This window comes from Bufo bufo, chromosome 4 (assembly GCF_905171765.1).
Source record: "Bufo bufo chromosome 4, aBufBuf1.1, whole genome shotgun sequence".
Classification (NCBI taxonomy): Eukaryota; Metazoa; Chordata; class Amphibia; order Anura; family Bufonidae; genus Bufo; species Bufo bufo.
In genome coordinates, this window is record NC_053392.1 from 462,010,933 (window position 1) to 462,038,535 (window position 27,603).

General features: G+C 48.2%; 1 protein-coding gene across 2 annotated transcripts in view; it reads left to right on the plus strand.

Annotated features, from left to right (window-relative positions):
* Positions 1 to 27,603, plus strand: part of ANAPC1 (anaphase promoting complex subunit 1) — a 205,101-nt gene that overhangs the window by 41,494 nt on the left and 136,004 nt on the right. For both annotated transcript variants that reach the window (XR_005778465.1, XM_040429462.1), the window contains exons 8-18: positions 2,189 to 2,412; positions 12,069 to 12,275; positions 12,375 to 12,470; positions 14,587 to 14,677; positions 15,132 to 15,197; positions 15,902 to 16,042; positions 22,840 to 22,980; positions 23,347 to 23,407; positions 24,811 to 24,998; positions 25,562 to 25,636; positions 25,957 to 26,222. Coding sequence is in view for 1 of the 2 variants with exons in the window: in XM_040429462.1 (XP_040285396.1) it covers positions 2,189 to 2,412; positions 12,069 to 12,275; positions 12,375 to 12,470; positions 14,587 to 14,677; positions 15,132 to 15,197; positions 15,902 to 16,042; positions 22,840 to 22,980; positions 23,347 to 23,407; positions 24,811 to 24,998; positions 25,562 to 25,636; positions 25,957 to 26,222 (1,556 nt within the window). In the remaining variant the exon portion in view is untranslated. The remainder of the gene's footprint in view (positions 1 to 2,188; positions 2,413 to 12,068; positions 12,276 to 12,374; positions 12,471 to 14,586; positions 14,678 to 15,131; positions 15,198 to 15,901; positions 16,043 to 22,839; positions 22,981 to 23,346; positions 23,408 to 24,810; positions 24,999 to 25,561; positions 25,637 to 25,956; positions 26,223 to 27,603) is intronic.

Below are 27,603 nucleotides of genomic sequence, written 5' to 3' on the forward strand. Positions count from 1 at the left end.
AATATAACTAGAAAAGGAATATTATTTCCCACTATATACCACTGCAAGTGGTCAGAGTGTATATAACCATGGCACCCACAAGAGCATGTTAAAGGATATGGACACCTTTGTAAAAAAAAAATAATAATAATTACACTGATTAATTTATTTTGTGGAGAAAATAATTTCTACAATTGGTCATATTTATATTTTTTCCGTTTTTTTATTTTATTATTTTTTATCTACAGCCTGCTGTGCTTCCTATACACAGCAGGCTGCTCTCAGTGAGTTTACAGAGTATCAGTCATCTGACAGATTTTCTGTAACTCCTCCTGTGTGCACACGGGAGCGCGAACTGTCTCCCTCTCCTTCCTCCTAGTCAGGGGCGCTGTATCAGAAGCTGCCAGGTCCGGCACACATGAAGCCCTCATGGACATCTCTCTGACCAGGAGCAGCTCCAGACTACATTATGGTTACACTTTTTATAATAAAAGGAGGAATCTGGTTGCTATGGGCGACTAAACCAGTTTTCCTTTGCACTAGTTTTGATAAATCTCCCCCCTGTGTACTTCTATGTGTACATAGCATTGTGTGTCGTCACACTGTACTAATCTGGGGGACAAGTGACCGCACAGTGTGCGGACTGCACACAATACTGTATTCAGAAGAGAGTGCAGGTAGCGAGTGCGTCAGTAATGAGATCTTTATCAGGCTTATAACGCCATGGTTCTGACTGTAGATCGCTGCACTAATGTTATCAGCAGAAATATCTGTTGTGTCTAGAAATAATGGACTTTCTACAGAATGGAAAGTGAGAAATAGATCTGCTGATTACAGGCAGTCTGTATGGAAGTGGCTGATAGCTGTGCAGCAGGATGTGGGGGCGGGGCAGCAGAGCTTGTGCTGGTGCATGTGAAATCCACAGGAATGCCCACAGAGCTGAGGAATCATGAAACAGTGAGTGAATCTCATAGAAGAGCATTTCTGAGTGCATGTGAAGCAAAGCTGATACCAGTAAATTTAACAAGTGCAATTTTATTATGTGCTGCATTACAGTAAGATATGGGGTTACTGATTTTTAGTGCACAAAGGTGTCCATAGCCTTTAAGACTCATCCCTTTAATGCAGGAATAGCATAACAATGTGCCGGAGAACAGTCAAGTAGACAATAAAAGATCAATATATACCCATAGTGGAGATGGTCTGGTCCACTCAGTGAAAAAGAAAAACCCTCGAAGCTCGTTTCTCCACTAAGATGGCTTCGTCAGGAGGCCACCTTCAGCCTTTTAAACCTTAGATGCCGAGGTCAGTAGCCATATAGATGCTGAGGTCAGTAGCCATATAGAATGAATCTTCATGAACAGTAAATTAACTCCTCTTTTACTAAGTTACATACAAATATTACTGTGCAGAGTTGCAATCTCTTCTGCTGCCCTCAGCGGAAATCTTCAAGTATTCCTTTATGGTTCAGCTTCTGCTCTGTTAGGATGGTCCATCTTGAAACGTAATAAAAGCATTTTTCAAAGGGAAAAGCAATTAACAAGGGGGGAGGTAAACGGCTGATAAGGCTACTTTCACACTAGCGTTGTTTTAATCCGGCGTTCAATTCCGACACCGGAACTGCCCGCCGGATCCGGAAAAACGTGTGAAAACGGATTACATTTCAATCCTGATCAGGATTTTGATCACAATGAAAAAATGCATTGGAAAAAACGGATTCGCCATTTATGGACTTTAACTTTTTTTTCACATTTTTCGGGTTTAACATGCAAAAGCCGGATCCGTTTTGACTGAACACACAGTGCCAGATCCGGCGTTAATGCAAGTCAATGGGAAAAAAAGGCCTGATCCGGCGTTCAGTCAAAGTGTTCAGGCTTTTTGGCCGGAGGTAAAAATACTGCATGCTACGGTTTTCTGAAAAGCCTGATCAGTCAAAAAGACTGAACTGAAGACATCCTGATGCATCCTGAAGGACTGACTCTCCATTCAGAATGCATTAGGATAAAACTGATCAGTTCTTTTCCGGATTTGAGCCCCTAGGACTGAACTCAGCGCCGGAAAAGAAAAACGCTAGTGTGAAAGTACCCTAACATGAGAAGTAGACCTTTCTCAAAGTTTCTTGGACTATTGATTTATGTCAATTTGTGCAAACATTTGTGAAGATTCTTTTAAACTAATCTGTTTCTTTGTGTGTCTTCTTTACATGTAGGAACAGAATGCAGTCTTGAAATATCCTGATCATTTGGGTACCCCACTGCATGGGATGAACAGCTCGCTGACAGCCCACCTGCGCAGTGTGTCCAAAGGAGATTCCCCAACAGTGTCTCCTTTCCAAAACTATTCCTCCCTCCACAGCCAGAGTCGCTCAGTGTCTTCTCCAAGTATCCATTCACGCTCTCATTCCCCCTCTATTTCCAATATGGCTGCACTCAGGTGACTAATGTTTGTTTGTTCAGTTACCACCTATGTAACATTGCTCCTGTAGGATTTGTGTACTATAATTGCAGTATTGTTTGTTCCATTCATAGAAACAGGTGCTGATTTGCTTTAAAGGGGTTCTGCAGTTTGTTTAAACTGATGATCTATCCTCTGGGTAGATCAGCAGCATCTGACCAGCGGGGGTCCGACACCTGGGATCCCCGCTGATCAGCTGTTTGAGAAGGCAGCGGTGCTTCAGCAGCGCCGCGGCCTTCTCACTGTTTACTGCTGGCCCAGTGACGTCACGACTAGTATCAACTGCCCTGGGCGGGGCTAAGCTCCGTTCACTTGAATGGAGCTTAACCCCGCCCAGGCTAGTTGATACTAGTCATGACGTGACTGGGCCAGTGGTGGCGCTGCTGGAGCGCCGCTGCCTTCTCAAACAGCTGATCGGCGGGGGTCCCGGGTGTTGGACCCCCGCCGGTCAGATGCTGATGATGATCTATCCTGAGGATAGATCATCAGTTAAAACAAACTGTAGAACCCCTTTAATTATTTTGCATTGACCAAAAAGTAGTTTGTAAGCCAGTGGTGGCGAACATATGTCGCGTGTGCCATAGATGGCATTCAGAGCCCTCTTTGTGACTCTATATGTGGGTGTGCATATGGTTGCCACCTGTGCACTATTACTAATGAGCGCTTCTATTGCTAAAGCCTGCCCATCAGAGCCGGTGACTTCACCGGGAACACTTCTTGGCGGAAGCCTCCGCCTAGCAGTGTGCCAATGTAAACAAAAAAGCCCTTGCCCTGCACTATACAGAATAGGACAAGGGAGAGTATCCGATGCTCATAACCCCTTTTCAGGCTACATGCACACGACCATTGTGTGTTTTGCGGTCCGCAAATTGCAGATCCGCAAAAAACGGATGGCGTCCGTGTGCCTTCCGCAATTTGCAAAACTGCACGAACAGCCATTGATATAACTGCCTATTCTTGTCGGCAAAACGGACAAGAATAGGACAGGTTATATTTTTTTTTGCGGGGCCACGGAGCGGAGCAACGGATGCAGACAGCACACGGAGTGCTGTCCGCATCTTTTGCGGTCTCATTGAAGTAAATGGGTCTGCATCCGAGCCTCAAAAACTGCGGCTCAGATGTGGACCAAAACAATGGCCGTATGCATGAGGCCTAAGGCTATGGATAACTTTGGGACAATTTGTTTTATAATTACATTTATTGGGATTAATATCATTTTTTCAATTGGTCTTTATTAAAAATGTTTAGCCTTTTCTGAGGCACAAGAGTTAAAAATCTGTTAAAAATAGTTCTGGCCTCATAAACTCTCATTAGAGCTCAAGTGTTATCAAACAGATAGGAGTATGGCTTAAATAAGTATTTGAGTTCAGTAGATCAGAGATAAAAGTACACGAGCCGACAGATGACGGGATTCAAAGAAAACGGTGACAACTTGCAGACAGACGTTTTAATTCTTGTATATCTGAAACAGCTGAACATTTTTAATAAAGACCAATTGAAAAAATGATGTGTAGCCCTGAATGAGTAAAATGCAATCCTAAAAAAAATATCCAAACACACTTATGCCTTTCTCATAGTTGTTTGGGTGTTCCACAGAATGTTAATGTGATTATATGACTCTCATAGGCCCATATGAATTAGTATCTCCATAAGTTAGTGTATGTGCATAAGGTTGTAAATTGTGGTTATAATACTCATTAGTCAGTTTGATGGGTAAAGAGATTGATCTAGCACAGTAGTGTTTACTCACTGCGATCAGTGGTCTGGTGGAGGACCGTGCCGTCTCGTAAGCCTTCCTGCGCATGGCCCTAAGGAACTTGACAGTAAGGCTACTTTCACACTAGCGTTCAGAGAGGATCTGTCTGGTGTCTGCACAGACGGATCCTCTCCTATAATGCAGACGTTTGGATCCGTCCAGACTTTACATTGAAAGTCCATGGGGGACGGATCCGTTTGAAAATTGAGCCATATTGTGTCAACTTCAAACGGATCCGTCCCCATTGACTTACATTGTAAGTCTGGACGCAGCGTTCGGGTGTCCGCTTGCTGAGCGGAGGCTGAACGCTGCCAGACTGATGCATTCTGAGCGGATCCGCGTGCACTCAGAATGCATTGGTAGCTGGACGGATGCGTTCGGGGCCGCTTGTGAGAGCCTTCAAACGGAGCTCACAAGCAGAGCCCTGACGCTAGTGTGAAAGTAGCCTAACTCAGCATGCTTTGTGCAAGCTTTTTTTTACTTGGATCGAATCAGTGCCGGCTTTCTGCACCTTTCTACGTTAGATTATGTCTTCTGGGAGATGTAGCTCCACAACATGAAGGAGAGTTGACTTGTCTAGAAATTCTACTTTTTATTATGTTTTGTGTACTAATGATGGTCACAGTAAATGTATAGTATCCATTCTCTTCTAGAGCATTGCAGCGGTATTGATAGTAAATGATGGTGGTGCAACAGCAAAGCTAGGAGCGTTTTGGAGCTCCTGTCCCCTTTCCCAGTACCATGCAGTCGCCTCTGTTTTTATAATTACTGACTTACAGTATTATTTACAGAACTGTTGTTCGGGCCCACGTCTCCCCCAGACGTGACAGTACTTGCTATATATCCTAGTCGGGGGTGGTGTGTAGTTTCGCCATCCTCTGACTAGCAGCATAAACTGTTTTGTACTGGGTTGTTTACTTCTTGAATATTCAGGTACATGTAATTTAATATCTGCTTACTACAAAGTACTAAAAATATAATAAAAATGAGCTTCTTTCAATGTAAAAGGAATAAATACACTGTAGAAAAGATCCCAAATCTTATATTACTTAGAAAAAGACTAAGGATATAGAAATCCTTAGCCATAGCATGTTACTGAACGACTGTACTTACCCCCCCCCCCCCCCCCCCCCAAAAAAATAAAAATAAAATACATTTAGAGTGTTAAACCACTGAACTAGAGGGTTGAACACCTGCCAGTTTAACCCCATACACACCACACTAATGAGAGAACAATGGTCTTTTATCTAGGTGGGAGAGCCACATGGTTTGATTTTGTATTTATCTATACTTGTTTCCCCATCACACCTTTTCCATTACTTGTAATGCTATAACTGGATGTCCCGACGTATTGTGTGCACTCTCCATGTGATTGTGATTCTTTACCAATTTATGCATCTATTTATTTGTTTTATCGATTTCAATAAAGATATATTTTTGAATATTATTTTTATATTATAGTTTGTATATGCTGAGTGGATTTTTCCCATCTAGGAGCTATTCATTTTTGACATTTGCGCTTTATTCAATTTGTATAACTGTATTCCAGTTTTTTGTTTTTTATTGCTCATTGGTACCCCTAACAATCACTAATGCAAAACACTGATCATGTGGCTAAAACCTTAAAGGGGTTGTCCGGGTTCAGAGCTGAACCCGGACATACCCATATTTCTCGCCCATATTCATTGGGGGACACAGGAACCGTGGTATAGCTATGTCCTCTAGGAGGCGTTGACACTAGTAAAAGCTGTTAGCCCCTCGCCTGGCAGCTATACCCCCTCCAGCCTGGAGAGAGAGCTTCAGTTTTAGCTTAGTGTCATAGGAGGCAAGACCTCCCTGCCTTATGCAGGGCGGCTTACTTAGCCGATTCTTTCTTTTTTATTTTTCCTTTTTCCCTTTTAGGTTTGGGCAAACAGAGTCGCCTAGCCTCTCTGTTATCCCGGGTAGCGAGGCCAGTGTCGGAGTCCTTCACCGCTCAACCTCCCCACAGAAGCAAAAGGAGGATCCAGGGCAGCCTCGCTCCGCTGCTTCCCGCCAGCCAAGGGGTCACCTAGGTCCGCCAAGAAGAAGACCCTCCCGCCATACCAGACTCCTGCCACTCAGGTGCCAGCTGCTGAGGAGGTGACCCTGCTGGAAGAGGTGACTTTGAGGGTCCACTTAGGGAGGGTGAAGAGAAGAGGATGAAGATGAGGTAAGTACACGAGATTAGGTAAGTATGGTTAGCCCTTTCCCCCCCTCCCTCTTCCCCTTGGCGGCATCGCTTCTTAGGGTCTATAGGGTTAATAGCACTGGGCCCCACTTACAGTAGCCCAGGACCCCTAAGGACAGGCTCCCTGACTCCCCCTCGGTGCCAATGGGACTTAGGCACATAGGGGGTTAATTACTTCTCCCCCGCCTTCTGCCCAGTACCCCTGAGGACAGGCTTCCTCTTCCCCCTCGGTGCCGATGGGACTTCAGCACATAGGGGGTTAATTACTTGTCCTCCGCCTGGGCAGCCGAACAGGCAGGGATGGGAGCGGATGAATCCCGCTCCCCGATATCCGACTTAGGCGGACTTTCTACATAACATCCGCCCTTTTTGGAAGCGGGGGGGCGCCATGCGCCGCGCCGAAAAGGGTTAATGACTGCATGCGCTGCGAGGCTTTTACTTGTTCCACAATCGCACGTTCAAGGGCCGCGAACTTCATCGGGCGCCGCAAAGGGTTAGCTCCGTTGAGCTTACAGGGGGCGGTTCCTTCCAGCCCTGCTTTTTTCTCTCGACCCGCGGGGCGGGCTCCGGGAGCTGGCGTGTGAAGGGGGACACAGCAGTGCACGTCTGCCGTTCTGCGATACTCTGGCCGACCGGCAGGGCTCCCGGTCGGCCGCACATCAACCTTTAGGCCCGGTTCGCGGCATGCTAGGCCGCAATTTTCTTCCCGGATATATGAGGGGGAGGGGCAGCGCACTGGCACGAATTCTCCCGCCTAGCAGTCCTCCGCCCTCAGAAGCCGCTGGCACTGCCTTTGTTCTGTTTACCCCTTCCTGGCCGGCCACTTCTGTTAGGCCGGTATCGGAAGGGGACCCCCATCTAGATGCAGTGCACTTGCTATATGCAGGATTAACCTCCTTCCTGCCTCTTATCCAGCCTTATCACCGCTGGTAGATCAGTGGTAATGCCGTTACACCATGTCATGGTCTCTGGTTCAAAAAAAAAAAGTCACATTAACCATGCGGTGCCAGACTGGGTCCGTGCTCTATTCCAGACACAGGAGGAGCGGCTGTTGGGTTGATGACTCTCCACCAATGCAGTACAGTAAAGGACCCTGAAGGTTCCCAGTCCGCCCTCCAGGGCAGTTTGGTCGATAATCCTCCACATTCGCAATCCAATGGAGGACCTCTGACAGTTTCCAATTCACCCTCCTGGGTCGTTTGGTTCATAATTCTCCATCTGCGCATTCCAATGGAGTACCTCTGAATGTCCCAATCCACCCTCCTGGGTCGTTTGGTTGATAATGCACCGCCTGCGCAATCCGATGGATGGGCCTCTAGAAATTCCCATTCCACCCTCCGGGTAGTTTGGTTGATAAGTCCCTGCCTGCGCAGTCCGCAACTGCCAGCGGCGAGATTCTGAGGGGTAAACCTACGCGCAAGCTGGCCACGATGGGTCGTCTTTTTCTCCTTGAATATCTCGCACCCCCACCCTTCCTCCCCGGGTCACGCTCAGACACACCCTCCCTCCTGGAGAGGGTCAGTCCGAGGGGAGGGGGGGGGGGGGAACGGACGGGGGGAATCACTGATTCAGACCCTGACATCAATCCGGCGCAATCTCCCAGGATTGCGTCTACGGTGGCCAGCAGTACTGTCGTATGCATTACCCCCTTCCATCGACTGAGTTATTGCACTTCTATGGGATACAATACTTGCCTTATACATTCCCCTGCTATTGGTGGACTAAGTACAATAACACGGGTTCAGTAACGGACGTATTTTTTCCCACTTCTGTAGGTGGCAAAATGGCATCTCTGCTGAGTTCAGTACCTGCTGTATGCATTACCTTCCATAGGTGGCGTGATGACATTATCACTGGTTACAAGGTGTGCTGTATGCATTACCCCCTTACTTAGGTGCAATAATTGCACTCCCACAGGGTACAGGACTCGCCATATGCTCTAGTTCCCACCGTGGGCATTAATCCCCCTTCATAGAGCATTCCACTTCTTAGGTGGAGTAATTTCACTACCATTAGATACAGTCCTGACTGTCGCACTATCCTTTACATAGGCGGAGTGTTGCACATCACCGTGCTTCCTGTTGCATTACCCTCTACAACAAGTGATCCCCTAGCGGGGGAATAATTAATCATCTTATGATGCCTTAGCTTATTCCAAGTGGGACATAGCATCAGTTGGTACCCGTGAGTGCCCGGTACTCTTCATCTAGTGGTATATGGATTTCGGTGGCTATTCCACATTGTATTCTTCTTTCTTTGCTGCTGGTTTTGGGCATGATTATATCTTCCTCTGCCTTCTCAGGTGGTTACCTAGCATCACCTATGTGTCCTGTGGGACCCCTGATCTCCATGGGCCTCATCTGTTCCAGTCGGTCATGATATTGTTCGCAGCAATGCGTAGTGCGTGCACCATTGCACATAATATGGTGAGTACGTTCCAGCGAGTAGAGTGTGTTTTCACTGACTCTATATTCTCTATCCACCACTCCTCCTTCTCTGGGAAGGTGGTTCTGCTGGCACTCTGGTTTAGCTACTACAGCGTGTTCTCCTCCACAGGTGCAGCTTACGCTAATGCTTGAGTTCGTGGTCTCTGCAGTGGGGCGTCCCCCTCAGGTAGGGGTCCTACCCTGGCGCTAGCTTTGGTAGTTGCTCCTGTTCAGCGCCCTTCCAGGTAGAGTTTTTTACGGTAGCTCTACTTCTTTGGAGCAGTATGGTACATGGCTTCTACGGGATAGTCAGGCCTCCACCTCAGTTTTGCACTGACGGGCAAGCGCTAGCTACTACTGGGGGAGTGGTATTTGCGTTACCACTACATACTAGGTTTCTTACTGCACAGCCCCTTCGTCAGGTGGTGGACTCTTGTAGCACTGCATTCGGTGGCTTATACAGGTGGCCCCTCCTCTGCTGAGGTATAGGGCTAGCAATACAGTGGACTCCCCTTGCCTGGCTTCCTCCTCAGGTGGAGTTTTTTTGCACAGCCATCATATCCTGGCTAATTCTGTATAGTGCCAGTCTCCGATGGGGAATGAGCTTAGACCTAGCCTATTCCTCTCCTTCTGTTTTTTCCTCCTCTGGCTCATGATTCATAGCCACCCCACAAGCCTTGGTAGCCTCTGCGTTACTTCCTTCCCTCATCCGCATGCACGAAGCATTCGTTCGGTGGCCGTCCATTTTCAGACATGCTCCGGTCCCGACCGGTGGACTGTGGCACCCTCCACATCCCTCCTTCTACAGGGAATCCCTCCCACTATGCGAAAGCTTCCCTCCTTCTCTTCCGAGTAGGAGATCCGGAAGCATGCGGCGTGCACGCCCTGTTTTTTCCCCTTGGCAGGAGTTTTTACTACTTACGTGTTCCCCCCCCCCCCCCCCCTTCCCACTCCTACCGAGGTTCTACGACAGATCTAGTGGAGGGCATTCCGGACCTTTTTTCTCAGGGTCCGGTCTTCCATCAGCATTTAAGGTCTCTTCATTTGAAAGAACTGGAGGTCCTTCCTGGGCTTCTGTGAAGGCCGGGGCATTCCCCCATTTCTCTCCCCACGGTCCTGTCCTTCTACAATCAGGGTTGGACCTTGGATTAGCCCTTCGTGCCTTGAAGGGTCAGGTGTCGGTGCCTTCTGCCCTGGGGGACACAGCTCTTCCAGAGTCCCCTGGGCCATAAAAACCTTCCTTCAGGTACTAGCCCATACGGTTCTTCCATACCGTCCTCCTCTACTGCCTTGGGATCTGAGTATAGTCTTCTCAGCGCTCCAGACTTCTCCCTTGAGCCCTTGCAGGAGATCTCACTCCGACTCCTGTCCTGGAAGGTAGTATTTTCTTGTAACTATCACATCTATCTGATGGGTGTCCGAGTTGGCGGCGCTCTCTTGCAGAGAAGCCTTTCGGGTTTTTCACAAGGATAAGACGGTTCTCCGGCCCATTCCTTCTCCCGAAGGTGCTCTCTGACTTCAATATCAACGAGAGATTGCTCTTCCCTCACTGTCCCTCTCCTTCACACCCTAAAGGAAAGGTGTTATGCCATTTGGATGTTGTCCAGTTCCTTCCGGCGTACGGTCCCGTCCGCAAGGGATTGGTGGCCTCCACGGTGGCAATCGCACGTTGGATTTGGGCTGCAATTGCGGAGGCACACCGCTTTCAGGGCAGGTCCCGTCCTTTAGGTGTCATGGCTCACTCCACCAGACCGGTGGGCGCATCTTGAGCTCGGAGGAATCGCGCTTCGGCTGCACAGTTGTGCGAGGCGGCTACTTGGTCCTCCTGACGCACATTCACAAATTCTACCAGATGCATACTTATGCATCGGCGGACGCTGTCTTGGGCTGCGTGGTCTTGAAGGCGGCAGTTCTTGGATGCCTGCAGGGACGCTTGCTTCCATGGGTCTGTGGTTTCCCCCCCCCCCCCTGTGGACTGCTTTCTGACGTCCCACGGTTCCTGTGTCCCCCAATGAATATGGGCGAGAAAAGGAGATTTTTGTTTAACTTACCAGTAAAATCTCTTTCTCGCTCTTCATTTGGGAACACAGCACCCACGCAGTATTGTTGTTCGACCACTGTTGCGGCAGTTGCTGGTTAGAACCCCATTGTTGGTTCCTTTGGCATTGTTGGTGTTCCACGTTTTTTCGTCTGTTTACTTGCCTCTCCTGCTGCTTGTACACAAACTGAAGCTCTCTCTCCAGGCTGGAGGGGGTATAGATGCCAGGGGAGGGGCTAACAGCTTTTGCCTAGTGTCAACGCCTCCTAGAGGACATAGCTATACCACGGTTCCTGTGTCCCCCAATGAAGAGAGAGAAAGAGATTTTACTGGTAAGTTATACAAAAATCTCCTTTTTCACTCAGGCAGCCCCCCTGATGTTAGCATCGGAACATCTTATGTTCCGATGTGCTCCCTTGCCCTGCGCTAGATCGCGCAGTGCACAGGCTCTTTGGTTTACAATAACACACTGCCGGGCAGAGGCTTCCACCTGGCAGTGTGTTCGGTGGCGTCACTGACTCTGATGGGCGTGCTCTAGCGCTGCCCTAGCCGTTTTACTGGCTAGGGAAACACTAATGCCCGCCCATCGGTGCCGGTGACGTCACCGGCTTCCTGGCAGCCCCATGGAGAGTCCGGTACGTCACCGGAACTCTAAAAATGCCTTTGCCCTGTGCATGAACTGCTCTGATGCTCAAGTCAGGGGGGCTGCCTAGGTGAAAATGGAGGTATGTCCGGGTTCAGCTCTGAACCCGGACAACCCCTTTAAAGCATTTATTATACTTCAGTGCTGCATTCACAATTCTGCAGGGTTCATAATTAAGGAATTCCTTGATGCCCAGGTTGCAGCAAGCTTTGTTCGGTGGTTTGAATTCTAAAGTCTTTACACCAGGTATTGCTGAGTTGCCGTTTAGCTTTCCTTCACCTTGAATACAAATTCACTTTGCTTCCTTAGTGCTGTATCTAAATACCCTGGCCAGGGAGAGATGGCTTTTGCCACCGTTCAGTATACTAATCTAAATTCTATCTCAGCTAAGCAATTAGAGATGTAGTCAGAAAAGCTTGTAGACGGTTTCCATTATAGACCAGAAGAAGTGTGAATGTAATGTACAATTGGTATAATTTTTGAGTGTTGGCTAGAAAAGTTCTGGATTAACCTCTACTAGATGCTCTACTAACACGAAATACAATTTTTTTCTGCCCATACAGCCGTTCTCATTCACCTGCCCTAGGGGTGCATTCGTTTTCCGGTGTACAGCGATTTAATTTCTCAAGTTACAGTCCATCGCCAAAGAGGTTAGGAACTTCCCATTCCCCCAACAGCACTTCTAGTGATTTCCTCTGTGCAGAAACCGAGCCCATTGTTCCAGAACTCTGCATTGATCACCTTTGGACTGAGACCATTGCAAACACAAGGTAAAGGTTAATATAAAGGTTTGAAAGTCAGCACCTGTGTACAAGAGCAGATTTTGGTATCATCTGATGGTAATGCACAGTACTTTAATACTTTTACAGGGAAAAGAACTCTCAGGCTACAAAAGTATTTATGACAACAGATTTGTGTGGACAGAAGTACCTGTGCTTCCTTGTGGAGTCCCAGCATCAGCTGAGGTAAGTCTCCAAAACTACAGTGGGTGAATGGAGCTACCAACTCCATTGAGGTCATTTGTTGAAAAATAAATATGGTGCAGGGAAATTAAAGGGGTTGTGCAGTGGGTAGATATGGATGTCCTGTCCTCAGGATAGGTCATCAGTATCAGAATGATGCTTCCTTTTCAAGACTACACTGCACCTTGTGTCACTTGTAGCGGCGGCACAGTGTAATTACAACTGCTTGTCCAATTCGAGTGGGTAGGTCTTCAGTGTCTACCTACTGCACAACCCTTTCAAATGATAATGGTGCATGGAAGCGTGTTATATTCATGTAATTGGGCAGACTAGATTGGCCAAATGGTTCTTATCTGCCGACACATTCTATGTTTCTATGTAATATATCACTTTTTCTGCTTTTAAACCTGTTCTTCGGGTATAGCTGAAAATCTAAGATTCTTTAGGCTACTTTCACACTTGCATTGTTAATTCCGATATTGAGATCCGGCAGAGGAAAATAAAAAAATGACAATCTGAACGTCTTATCTGCAATGCAACTCATATGTTATTGCAGATGACAGTCCAGAATCGTGGGGACAGATCCCCAGTGTACTTAGTCATAAAATAATTCTTCTAAAAGCTCTTAAGAATGAAACCAAATGTCTGGGATTTAGGGCTGATTCACATGACCAAGCATGGTCTGGGAAACGCAACCAGTGTGGCCACTGTGGCTCCCCTGACCTGAACTGACTGCACCATAGTGACTTATGATAAGTCAGTTCATATCTCATCTGTTGTATTGTACTCACATTTACTCACAACTAGGGATTCATGAATTTCATATTTTGAAATTCGGGTTGTGGTATAATCTGAATTGTGTTATGGATTCCGTTACAACGGACCATAACGCAATTCCATGGTGGAATGCATAACAGAATGCCTTTAGAGGCATTCAGTTATTCATTCCGTCCTAATAGAAGTCTATGGCCTGCATAACGGATCCGTCCGGTTTCCGTAATGCTGGAGTCGGATCCGTTATGCAGGCCATAGACTTCTATTAGGACGGAATGAATAACTGAATGCCTCTAAAGGCATTCTGTTATGCATTCCACCATGGAATTGCGTTATGGTCCGCGGTAACGGAATCCTTAACGCAATTCAGATTATACCACAACCCGAACTTGAATTTCAAAATATGAAATTCGCTCATCCCTACTCAAAGCCTTAGATCTCTATTTAACATTGCAGCCACTGAACTGAATGGGGTTGCAGTGCAACTAGTCAGTTACCATGACCCTAGAATTGCAAAAAAAGAATTTAGAACTCTGGATTTTTTGCAATGCTTGGGTAGCAGCAATTCACAAGTCACGCAACCATGCTACACAGCGATCTTTGTTTGTGCAACGAGTGTCATTGCCATGAGCACTGTTCTATCTTCATACACGTTCACACAGTGTCAGCATAAACCATTCCCGTCTTTCAAATAAGAGGGCTGTTCTTTGTAGTCTAACTTGTTTATTGGTCAACAAGCTGTACTCTCTCTGCGCGGTGCGCGTGAGTGAGAGGTTGTGCAAGTGTGCTAAAAGTACAAGAATACAATAACATGTGTAAGTATTAAGCATGGATAGCATGTACTATAACATTTGCATTGACAGTAAAAGCACATGGTAAAATGGCTGCCTATACATAGGATTACATGTCTAGCTAACAGTAATAACAACTACCTGAGTAACAATTACAGCTAGCTGAACAGCTCTGCATAACATTATGTCCCTGAAACAAAGGTCGATCTCTCACCAGATATGCTTTTACAAGGATGGTGAAGCTTGAGAAGGAGACATGCACAGGACAGCTCTGTACTGTGTCCTGGAGACTTCTCTTTTCCAGAATGCTTTGCACTCCTGCAATGCAGTGCACCACACACAATGCAGTAGTCTTTGTAACAGGAAAAACAAAGTGTAATACAACATAACACCGCTAGATGGTGCTATAACCACACTAAACACTTCAGAAATACCAAGACTGAGGCAGACTTGATCTGTAATGATTCTCTAACCCTGCTGGGCAGAACAAGCGCTGTATAGCTCCAGCCTAATTTTGTCTTGGTCCAATCCTTATTTATTTTATTTTTTTCTAGAATGGTGAAGTTTGAAGAGAGTAATGACAAGTCACAGCTCATCTTTGGTTCTGTCACCAATATATCCGCAAAGGATGCTGCACCAGTAGAGGTATGGTTACCTATTTATATTTTTACTTCCCCACCCCTTTGGGCACACCTGCGAAGGGAAGCATACTTACCTGCTTCTCAGTGCTGTCTCCCCTCTCCTTCTCTTCCTGCTGCTTTCTGAGGATGTAAACTTCTGTTTGTCGCCGCTGCAGCCAATAGCTGGCCGTGGCATTGACCTGCTCCCCTTGTATCACATGACCATTTAACTTAACAGTGATTGGCTGTAGCGGAGTCAAAACAGAAGTTTATATCCTGGGAACCTGAGTGGAACAACCAAGGACAGGGAGGGAAGAAGCAGGGAGCTAGCCCCAGGAAGTAGGTAAGTGTTCTTTCTTTTCCAGGCCAACCCCCCACCCCCCCCAAAAACAAAAGAAATGGGTGCATAATCCCTTTAATTCTAAACTGTTCTCTTTATACTGCATTAATCACTGACTTCTACTGCCATTTATTTTCAGAGTATTAACACAATGGTAGTGTTGGAAAGCAATGGGAATTTGGTCCTGTACACCGGAGCTGTACGGGTAGGTTTTATTAGCTGTGTCATTGACAGGACTCCATTGTATACCTCTATTTGTTAGAATAAATATCCAACTTTTAATATCAAGTCATTTTTAGGTTAAGGGGATGTCCAGCTTTTACTAAATAGCCTATCTACACAGCCCCATCTACTTTCTAGTGGAGGAAGCTCGTTACTACAGCGCTGCTCCCGCCAAAGTCAAAGGGAGTGGTAACGAGCTCCCTCCACTACAAGGTGGACAGTGCTGTGTAGTTCCTTCACTGACATCCAGCGATGGAGCTATACCCAAACAACTGATCAGTTCCCTAATTAGCTAGTGAGTTAGCTCCTGAGAACAGGCCATCACTTGGTAATAGCTGGACAACCCCTTTAACCCTTCTGTGCTGATCTTTGCCTGCTAATTTGGTGGTTTCTTTCTTCTTCCATTCTAAAGATTGCAGAATGGTTTGGGAAAAAACAGCTTGAAACCCCCCTATTTCTATTTTGGAAATGGTCATCAGATCATCAGTATTGTAGATGTCTGTAGATGTTCTGCATTATAACCGCCCACTGAAAGCATACTTCTGCTGTATTACACATTGACTCCAACCTGCTCAGAATGGGGGATCTTACTGGTTCTGTATGCTGTCATATTCTAGGTTTCTTTGTTTCAGTGTTACAAAAAATATATCGAGCGAAATACTTTATACCTTATTCTTTGTGCCACAGGTAGGAAAGGTTTTCATTCAGGGGTTGCCTGCCCCATCTCTCAGCATGTCAAACCCTATGCCACGGCCAAGTACTCCTTTGGAGAGCATCAGCACCCCTACAAAACCACTGAACAAGCATTTGGTTCCTATGGAAGAAGTGGTAAGAGTATTTCATATGATGTCTACATTAATATAGTAAGATAATTTGTAAGGCTGAATAAAGCCATCTACTTTCACCTGTTGTCCTGCAAAGTTGATCCAGATAAAGGCAAAAAAATAACTCATGAGTTAGATGTAAAAAAAAGCCCCTTCCTCTGCCTACTTGGTAATAAGATTTACTACCTGGATCAACAACCCTTCTCCTTAATTCTGGTAACTATAGCTTATTATACTCAAGAAATGCATCTGGGCCCCTCTTGAACATGTTTTAAAGGGTTGTCATTGATGATATATTGCTAGGATATGCCATCAATGTCAGATAGGTGCACATATCTCCAGAACGGGCTCCAGACCGTGAAGGAGAGCGCACAGCGCCCTCTCCATTCATTTCTATAGGTTTTGCAAAAATAGCTGAGCAAGTGTGCTTAATAGTGTAAAATAGCAAACGAGTATTGCTCACCTTATCAATCCTCTGCTATTCCTGTGCCTCCACTTCTCATGTCCCCTGTCGTTCTTCAACTATGAGGTTTTGACACAGACTTGTTCACTGCAGCTAATGACTGGCTGCAGTGGTGATTTCAGTAGTCTGCTGCAGTGAATACATGACTGCAGCATTAACATGTTGATGTCACTACATCTTTACTGAAGTTAAGGATACAGAGACCAGCGGGGAAATGTGTTTAGCTTTTTACACTATTCTAAGCTTTTGGTGAGACTATCTCTGTTCAGTTGCTGAATTATGGATGTATTTTGTTTATATATGTAGCCACCACATTTTCTCGCCCATATTCCTTGGGGGACACAGGAAACCATGGGTATAGCTCTGCTCCCTAGGGGGCGTGACACTAAGTGAAAGCTGTAAGCCCCTCCTCCATCAGCTATACCCTTCAGCCTGGAGAAGAGACTGCCAGTTTTTGCTTAGTGTCCAAGGAGGCAAGACACCCCCTGCTTATGCAGGGTTGTTTTCCTATGATTTTTTATTTTTATTTTTGCGTTATTTGTTGTTTTTAATTTGATTTTTTTTCTACCTACAGGGACAACAGAGGCGCACTAGACCCCTCTGTTTCTCCCGGGGTTGAGTTGCGCCAGTGCCGGTAATTACGCACTGCCGCCTCCCCCACAGAAGACAAGGTGGACCAGGGCAGCCTCGCTCCCCTGCGTCCCGCCAGCTCAGGGTCGCCCGCACGCCAAGTCCCTCCCCCGGCTTCCTGCCACTGCGGTGCCAGGAGCTGAAGGGGCGACCCCCGCTGGATGGACTGAGGGCGAAGACAGCGTATGGTGAGAGTGGCTGCTCCAACCTCCCCTTCCTCCCTCCCACCGCTGCTACATCCCCCATGGCCGCTGCTACATCCCCCATGGCCACTGCTACATGGCCACTGCTACATCGCCCGCCCCACGCCCCCCCCCCGGGCATATCGGGACCGTTACCGGGCAGGGGAGTTTATCTGGGCAAGTCCTTGGCAGGGACGCTGCCTTCAGGGGACGGCTGCAGGCAAGCAAGCCGTCTGCCACATCCAGGCGCGGCGGGGGCCGCTTACTTGGCGTGAACGGCGCCATTTCATCTTGGCCGGCACTTCATCACCTTGGGGGTTAAAATCATTTTGCCGCGCGCGGCTCTGCTTCTTCTTCAGCGCGGCAGAGGGGGGGCGGAGCTTCCTACATGCGCTCCGCTACTTCCGGTTTCATCGGGCTCCAGTGCTGCGTGGAATCCTCTCTGCCGTGCGATCCTGAAGCCATTCATCTCCGTGCTGCTGCCTCTCCTCCACAGCCTCCTCAGTCTGTTCCCCTTACCGCTGCCGCTTGCATCATCCGGATCTGGTAGGACTGTTAACCCCCTCCGTGCCACCACTTTCTTTGGGGTCTCCCACTTTAAGTGCAACATTTTTTTTCTACCATGTCAGACCCTTCTGCAGCCGCCAAGCCTTGGTACCATGCCTGTACTGCTTGTAGGGAACCCTTTCCCCGGGGGCAGTCTGATCCGCACTGTACTGCATGCCGAGCTCCACCGCAGCCTCAGTCGCCCGCTGTGTCGCTTCCTCTGACCCGCCTGACTGGGCTAGATCCCTGTCCCAGGCCGTGGAAAGCCTCACTCATGTCGTGGGCCGCCTAATAGACAGGCCACCTACCCCGCAGGACGCCTCTCTGACTGTCGCGCCCTCCGGGTCCACTGCTTCTGCCGCTGCAGCGGGTTCACTCTCTCTTAGTGACCCCTCCCGAGCTAGGCACTCTCAGAAGCGTATTAGAGTAGAGCGAGCCTCCTCCTCTGAGGCCTCACTCTCCCCGCCACGCGTGCGCACCCAGACGGGCCTCTCCTCTCCAAAGGATTCGCTCTATGAAGGTGAATTGGCGGTTTCAGATTTGGAAATGGACTCTGCCCTGCCGTCCAAGCTAGCCTCAGCGATGGGTCAACTCATCTCTGATATTCGTGACACCTTTGAGGTGCAGGATGACCCCCCTAGCTCTGACGCAGCTAGCGTCTCCTTTATCAGACCCAGGCAGGCCTCAAAAGTCTTTCCAATCCACTCTGATTTCTCCTCTGTGGTGTCTAAGGCTTGGGCTCGCCCGGACGCCCGTTTTGTCAACCCCAAGAAGCTGGACATTTGCTATCCTTTTCCAGCCGATGTCGTGGCCACATGGTCTTCCCCACACAAGGTGGACCCCCCCCGTGGCCCGGCTGTCAAAGAACACGGCCATCCCTGTTCCCGACGGGTCCTCTCTTCAGTCAGCGGAGGACCGTCGCATGGAGACCCTTTCCAAGGGCATTTTTGCTGCCTCCGGTTCTGCTCTCAGACCGGTTTTTGCCTCTGCTTGGGCAGGGAAAGCAATCTCTGCTTGGGGTGTGCAGCTGGAACAGGAGTTGGACTGGGACGTCCCCATCCAGGACCTACGTTCCTTGGCCCAGCTTATTATTCGGGCCGGGAATTTTGTTTGTGAGGCCTCCCTTGATGCGGGAGCCCTTATTGCACGCTCCTCCGCCCTGGCAGTTTCCGTCAGGAGGGAGCTCTGGCTGAAGGTTTGGAAAGCGGACGCTGCCTCCAAACGTTCCTTGGCGGGGCTACCGTTTGCGGGTTCCCGCCTTTTCGGGGTCCGCCTAGACGAACTTATTTCGGAGGCCACGGGTGGTAAAAGCACGCATCTTCCTCAACCCCAAGCCAGGGGCGCCCCCCGCGGACGCCCTGGTGCGTCTCGTTTGCGGTCCTCCCGCAGGGCCTCTGGGGCTCCCACCACAGCTGCCGCTTCGGCTCCTCCCCAGGATAAGCGTAGGAAGCCGTTTTTTCGGGCGCAGCCCTCCTGGCGCAAGCCGCAGGCTGCCCGCACACCCGCAGCAAAGCAGTCCTCTGCCTGAAGGCGCGCCCCCACCCACCCGGGTGGGGGGCCGGCTCCTCCTTTTCAGGGACGTCTGGATGGCTCACGTCTCCGACGCCTGGGCCCTCGAAATTGTGTCCTCCGGATACAAAATCGAATTTGCATCCTTCCCTCCAGATCGGTTCTTTCGCTCCCGCCCGCCGCGGGACCCGAAAAGCGCGGCTGCGTTCTCCGCGGCCGTTCAAGCCTTACTGGACAGGGGGGTGATTACCCCCGTTCCTCTAGAGGAAAGGTTCCAAGGGTTCTACTCGAACCTCTTTGTAGTTCCCAAGAAGGGAGGTTCGGTGCGGCCCATTTTGGACCTCAAAAAGCTCAACCGTTTTCTCCTCCTTCGACGGTTTCGGATGGAGTCCCTCCGTTCCGCGGTGGCTTCCCTGGAGCAGGGAGATTTCATGTCTTCCATCGATATACAGGATGCCTACCTCCATGTTCCGGTAGCCCGGTGTCACCATCGCTTCCTCCGATTCGCCGTGGGGGACCTCCACTTCCAATTTGTCGCCCTTCCCTTTGGGCTGGCAACAGCCCCCCGGGTGTTCACCAAGGTCCTGGCCCCGGTTTTGGCCTTACTCCGTTCCAGGGGTGTTTTTCTGCTACCGTACTTGGACGATATCCTCATCAAGGCTCCGTCCCTTTCTCAAGCGGTTGCCAGCGTGGATCTCACTCTAGAGACTCTGGCGAGGTTCGGTTGGGTCATCAACTTCCCCAAGTCCTCCCTTCCCCCCTCCAGACAACTAGTCTTCCTGGGAATGCTTTTAGACACAGGAGCGGCGGAGGTACGTCTTCCCTCGGAAAAACGTCTAATCCTCCGTGGGGCGGTTCGGGGTCTCCTTCTCCACCGTCGTCCGTCCTTCCGCTTCTGCATGCGGGTCTTGGGGCAGATGGTTGCCTGCTTCGAGGCGATCCCATTTGCGCAGTTTCACTCCCGCCCTCTCCAACGGGCGATCCTCTCCTCCTGGGACAAATCGCCGGAGTCTCTGGATCATCCCTTCCATCTATCGCCTCCGGTGCGGTCATCTCTCCGCTGGTGGTTACAGTCCCCTCTTCTGGGCAGGTCCTTTCTGCCACTCAACTGGTTGGTGGTTACAACCGATGCCAGTCTCTTGGGCTGGGGAGGCGTGTTTCCTCCCCGATCCGTCCAGGGCATTTGGTCTCCATCGGAGTCCAAACTCTCGATCAATCTCCTGGAGCTGAGAGCGGCCCTTCTGTCTCTACGACACTGGACTCATCTGCTGAAGGGTCATCCAGTTCGTGTACAATCGGACAACGCCACGGCTGTGGCGTACATAAACCACCAGGGGGGTACTCGCAGCGCTGCAGCAATGCGGCAGGTCACCAGCATTCTCCGTTGGGCGGAAGCCCACGTCCCGGCCCTATCTGCAATTTTTATTCCAGGGGTGGACAATTGGGCGGCGGACTTCCTCAGTCGCACCACCGTCGACCCCGGCGAGTGGTCTCTTCACCCGGAGGTATTCGAGGCCATTTGCCTTCGTTGGGGCATACCGGACGTGGACCTCATGGCCTCAAAATTCAATCACAAGGTCCCCGCCTATCTGTCCAGGGCCAGGGATCCGGGAGCTTGCGGAGCCGACGCCCTCGTTCTTCCTTGGCGAGGCTTCGCGCGCCCATACATATTCCCTCCCATCCCTCTCCTGCCCAAGGTCCTTCGGAAGATCGCGGCGGAAGGCGTCTCGGTGATTCTGGTCGCTCCGGACTGGCCCCGCCGGTCTTGGTATGCCGACCTCATGCTGCTCCTGGCAGACGCGCCCTGGCCGCTGCCCGCCAGGGAAGATCTTCTCTCTCAGGGACCGATCTTCCACCTGCGTTTAGGGTCCCTACGTTTGACGGCGTGGTTGTTGAGACCACCGTCCTGACACGTAGGGGTTTTTCTGCGGACGTCGTCCGCACCATGATCCGCGCCCGTAAGCCGTCCTCTTCTAGGATCTATTATAGGACCTGGAGGACCTTTTTTGGGGTTCTGTGCCGATCTGGGGACTCCTCCGCTCCGCTTTTCTCTCCCCACCGTTTTGTCCTTCCTGCAGAGCGGACTGGCCCAAGGTCTGGGCCTTAGTTCTTTGAAGGGTCAGGTGTCTGCGCTGTCCATTTTGTTTCAGCGCCCACTGGCCCCCCTTGGTCCTGTCAAGACCTTCCTTCAGGGCGTGGCTCACGCGGTTCCCCCGTACCGCCCTCCGGTACCGCCCTGGGACCTGAACCTGGTTCTCTCAGCGCTCCAGGCTTCCCCTTTCGAGCCTCTGCGGACGGTTTCCTTGCGACTTCTGTCCTGCAAGGTTATTTTCCTTGTAGCCGTCACCTCTCTTCGGAGGGTGTCCGAATTGGCTGCACTCTCCTGTCTGGAACCTTTCCTAGTGTTCCACCAGGACAAGGTGGTTCTTCGTCCGGTCCCTTCCTTCCTAAGGTGGTCTCCGCCTTTCATCTGAACGAGGACATCGTTCTCCCCTCTTTGTGTCCTTCCCCTTCCCACCCGCGGGAGAGGAAGCTTCATCGCCTGGACGTTGTCAGGGCGCTCAAGATTTACCTGGAAGTAACCAGCTCTTTCAGGCATACTGACTCGCTCTTTGTGGTCCCGGAGGGGTCACGCAGAGGGATGGCGGCATCCAAAGTTGCTATCGCCCGTTTTGTCAAGATGGCTGTTACTGAGGCTTATCTCGCCAAGGGCAAGATTCCGCCCCTTGGTGTTACCGCTCACTCCACTAGAGCGGTCGGGGCTTCCTGGGCTCAGAGGAATCGGGCTTCTACGGAGCAGATTTGCAAGGCGGCCACTTGGTCCTCCTTGCACACCTTCACCAAGTTCTACAGGGTGCATACTCATGCGTCGGCTGACGCTGCTTTAGGCCGTCTGGTGTTGCAGGCGGCAGTTGATTGATGCCTCTGGTGTTGGTTGAGTTTGTTCTGGTCCCTCCCTTCTGGGACTGCTCTGGAACGTCCCATGGTTTCCTGTGTCCCCCAAGGAATATGGGCGAGAAAAGGAGACTTTTGTATTACTTACCAGTAAAGTCTCTTTCTCGCTCTTCCTTGGGGGACACAGCACCCGCCCTTCATTTGGGTTACAGTTGTGGTTCCGGCTTGGTTGCCCCCGTTGGGGCTCGACAGTTCTTTTTCCGGTTGGTGGTTATCTTTCACTACTTGGACACGCAACTGGCAGTCTCTTCTCCAGGCTGAAGGGTATAGCTGATGGAGGAGGGGCTTACAGCTTTCACTTAGTGTCACGCCTCCTAGGGAGCAGAGCTATACCCATGGTTTCCTGTGTCCCCCAAGGAAGAGCGAGAAAGAGACTTTACTGGTAAGTAATACAAAAGTCTCCTTTTTGTGCTCTTCACCTGATTTCTGATTGCATTTCTCCATGAGTATGCTGTGCTGCTTAAGTTGGTAGATAAAATAGTCCCACAATTTATTATTATTTTTTTGTCTTTTCAGGCAGGAATGCCGTCCCCAGTCCCTGAGCTCCGGGATTCTACCAGACTCCATGAGTCTAATTATATTGATGACTGCACTTTTCACCAATTTGGAACTTACATACATTCTGTCCGAGATTCTGTACACAACAGGTTAACTCTGGTGGGTAATTTGGTATGCTTCTTGCTGATGGACTCCTTTTTAAAGGGGTTATCCAGTATCACAGGCTTTGCAGCTCAATCCTCTTCACATCAGTGTAGCAGAGCACAATACCAGACTAAACACGGGGACAGATGTGGCATTGTTTCTGGACGAAAGCGGCCATCGCTGTCTGTTCTGGGGCAACCCTATAAAGATTGTTTTGTTTTTTATAGTTATTTAGTCCATATTGATAGTCCTCATTGATGTTCAGGGTAGGCAGAGATTTATTTGTTTATATAGGACTACTTTTTTGCTGTAAATAATTACCACCTTTCACATCAGTTTTATGAATGAACTGCTTTTCATTGGGTTTTATCTTTATTACAGGAGCTGACCAATGGATCTATGGTTAGGATAACTATTCCAGATGTTGCTACGTCTGAACTTGGTAAGTTTCATGCTTATGTATGTAACCTGTTTTTAGAAAAGTATACAAAACTCACTCAGTACACATATTTTATAGAAAGAACAATACACACGTACACACAAAGTAATTTTATTTGTATGCAGTACTTAAAAAAAAATAGTAATTTATGAAGGGCCAACACCAGAATACTGGTGTAAAATAGTCTCAAACCTGGACTTCTTAAAAGCCATTTACAGAGACTTTTTTGTACAGATGCCATTTCTACGCCGCCATTGCCATTTTTTGAAAACGGGAGTGTTGTCAGGCCTTCAGCTCTGGCAGATCTGTCATTATTTACACCAATTTTGTGGCATAAATGACTAAATTCCACGTCAGCTACAAGCTGCAGTATATTTCATTCTTGGCACATGGGCTGCCAGGGGATACACTGAACTTATGATGAGACGTGCACCTCATCATAAATTAAGTGCATCCTCCCACATTGAAGGGGATATAAAGACCAACGTAGAAGATGCCAGACTTGATAAATGCCTCCTATATTGGTCAGACAAAAACTTGTAAAGTTTATGCCCAAAGGGCGCAGTGTGTTGCAAATTCCAGTCCCTTAGCCCATTAAGATCTTAGAAACCAGTATGTGCTGTCTGTGTACTATACATTCAGTGTATACTCTATGTATGACCGTATATGTCAGATAATGTGAACAGGGCACAGAGTGGTACATGGCAGAGAACAACTGATTTAAAAAAAAATATATAATCTTGACTGAGGCTACTTTCACATTAGCGGTTTTCTTTTCCGGCATAGAGTTCCATCACAGGGGCTCTATACCGGAAAAGAACTGATCAATTTTATCCCCATGCATTCTGAATGGAGAGCAATCCGTTCAGGATGTCTTCAGTTCAGTCTTTTTGACTGATCAGGCAAAAGAGAAAACCGTAGCATGCTACGGTTTTATCTCCGGTGAAAAAAAACTGAAGACTTGCCTGAATGGAATTTTTTTCCATAGGAATGTATTAGTGCCGGATCCGGCATTCAAAATACCGGAATTCCGGATCCGTCCTTCCGGTCTGCGCATGCACAGACCTCTAAAAATGAGAAAAAAATAAGTACCTGATCCGTTTTGCCTGATGACACCGGAAAAACAGATCCGGTATTGCAATGCATTTTTCTGCCTGATCAGGCATTTTTCAGACTGATCAGGATCCTGATCAGTCTGAAAAATGCCTGATCAGTCAGAAAAAATTACATGCGTTTGCATAGTTTACCTGATCAGGCAGGCAGTTCAGGCAACGGAACTGCCTGCCGGAATCAAACAACGCAAGTGTGAAAGTACCCTAAATGAAAGTGTTTTTTTTTTATTTTCTTTTTTTTTTCATTGTGTGTAAAATGTAACTATTTATTTGCATTGCCTTTCTATATTTCAGTTAAAAAGTGTCTTCAAGTCATTAAGTACATCTTGCCGAAAGAAGTAGCTGTTCAGATGCTTGTGAAATGGTATAACTGCCACAATGCACCAGGAGGCCCCAGTAATCACTCCGAGTGGAACCTGTTTGTTACCTGCCTCATGAATATGATGGGATACAACACTGACAAACTGTCCTGGACTCACAATGTAAGTGGGTGCGTTAAATGGTGTGAATGATTACTGAGACCTACAGACGTATATCGCTGCATGTGGGTCTAGAATTATTTTATCGCTTTGGGTCATACATGTCAACCCCATTTCTCTCCATTATATCATCGCTTTCCATGGAGTATAGCAACAACTCTTCACCTCTATATTTCTAGCTAAAGGTGTTGTCCACTCGATATCTCAAGCAGTCCCATAAAGAGTGAGGCGTGGATGTTCAGGCCCCGCTCCAAACCCCATCAATCAGATGCTTATGCTCTATTCTGTTGAAAGGGCATCAATTAATATCCTGGGACAACCCCTTTAAGTTACAGATGTGCCTCTGAAGGAAGCATTCAGGTAGAACAGTTCCTCTGAAAGTTGAAGCGTCCAGAGGTGGGTGACCCTTTTAAAGGACTTGTCTGCTTTAGGCAACCACACCATTCAAATGTAATAGTGCTGTTCAATTTTAAAGTATTCTTTAAGTTTTCATTTGAGTACATTACTTTTGTTAGCCTATGGTTTATTTAAGGATTTTTATTTAATATTGTATCATTTACTTTCAGCTGGACTTCGAAGGCTCATTGTCACCAGTGATTGCTCCTAAGAAGCCCCGACCATCGGAAACTGGATCTGATGAGGTAAAACATATTCTGTGAGACTGCATTCACACAGCCATATTTTTGATCTGTTAATTTGTATTTTTTGCCATTAAAAGGAGCAGATCCCTGCAGAAGAAGTAAGAAAATGTAGTCCGCTTAACAAGTTAACAGTCAAAGTACCCATATACTGTACGATTTTCAAGTCTATTCAGGTGGCCACCACTGCTGGAATGAAAATGGATCATTCAGTTCTGATGATTAATTGTTTTACAGTTGACTATACAAGGCCTTATTGCAATATGCTAATGTTATGTTTGTCTTTTATAGTTTCTAATGTATTTAATTGTATGCATTTCTAGGATTGGGAGTACCTGATAAATTCGGACTATCACCGTAATATTGAGTTCCATGTTTTGGCTAAAGCGTTGCAATTGGATCCTGTGGAAGAGCCTACCTGTAAAGACGATAACCAGCAAGTTGTTAGTCTGGACTCCACTGCTCTTCTCTTCAGTCATATCCCAGCCTTATTCTATGTTCTTCATCTCGCCTATGAGGAGCTTAAACTGAACACATTAATGAGAGAGGGCATCCATTCCCTGGTCACCCTGCTCCTGCAGCTGGCAAGGTGGGCTGTAATACATAGTGTATATATAAGAACTTAAAGTGGCACTGTACTTTGCAAAAAAAACTTTGATATGTTGTAGTGACGTATCAGAAGTTTTGATCTTTGGGGGCAGAACGTTAGAATCAGGAGACATAAGCATTCATGTAGCATATCTTCACTTTTTCCTGCAGAAGACAGAGGTGAGATGAGCTCAATAGAAAGTCTATACCAGTGATGGCGAACCTATGGCACAGGTGCCAGAGGCAGCACTCAGAGCCCTCTCTGTGGGCACCCGCACTCTGGAAAAAGTCAGTAGGGTACCAATATGCCTTAGACTTCTCCTGCCATTCATCAGCGTAGGGCGCACTATGAACAGCACAGGCAGGGCACTGAATGTAGGCAGGCTATTCTAGCTAAATGATAAAGTACATAGAAGATATACTATATTGGACTGTAGTATTCAGGTTTAATTGCTGTGTTAGCACTTTGCAATAAATAAGTGGGTTTTGGGTTGCAGTTTGGGCACTCAGTCTCTAAAAGGTTCCCCTGCTATAGGCTAGGGATCAACCGATATTGATTTTTTAGGGCCGATACTGATAATTTGTGAACTTTCAGGCCGATAGCCGATAATTTATACCTATATTCTGTGAAATTTCATTTTTGAAAAAAAATAAATCCTACACACATCTGCTGAAAATGAATATTTTTATTGTTAATGTGTAGTTGTGTTTTTTTTGTAAATCTTTCTTTTTTATTTTTACTTAATATTTTGGTGTTTATTTTTTACTAACTTTTAACCCCCTTAGGGACTAGAACCCTTGTCCTATTCACCCTGATAGATCTCTATCAGGGTGAATAGGAGCTCACACTGTCCCTGCTGCTCTGTGCTTTGTGCACACAGCAGCATGGAGCTTACCATGGCAGCCAGGGCTTCAATAGCGTTCTGGCTGCCATGGTAACTGATCGGAGCCCCGGAGAGGGGACCCTGTGGCCACTGCCACCAATGATTAAAAACATTGGTGGCGCAGTGCACCCCCCACCCAAGCCCCCCCAGTTTTAATGTGGGGGGCGCACTGCGCCACCAATGATTAATACTGGGAGGCTTGGGGGGCCACACTGCGCCACCTATGAACATAAATATCTCATTAATTCATATACAGGAGGCGGGAGCTGGCTGCAGAATCGCATAGCCGGCTCCCGACCTCTATGAGCGGTAGCTGCGATCCGCGGCACCTAAGGGGTTAACTACAGCGGATCGCAGCTACCGCTCATAGAGGTCGGGAGCCGGCTATGTGATTCTGCAGCCAGCTCCCGCCTCCTGTTCAATTTGAATGAGTAAGTCAACATCATTGGTGGCGCAGTGGCCAAAGCCCCTCCCCTCCTCTTGTCTTCTCTCCTCTTA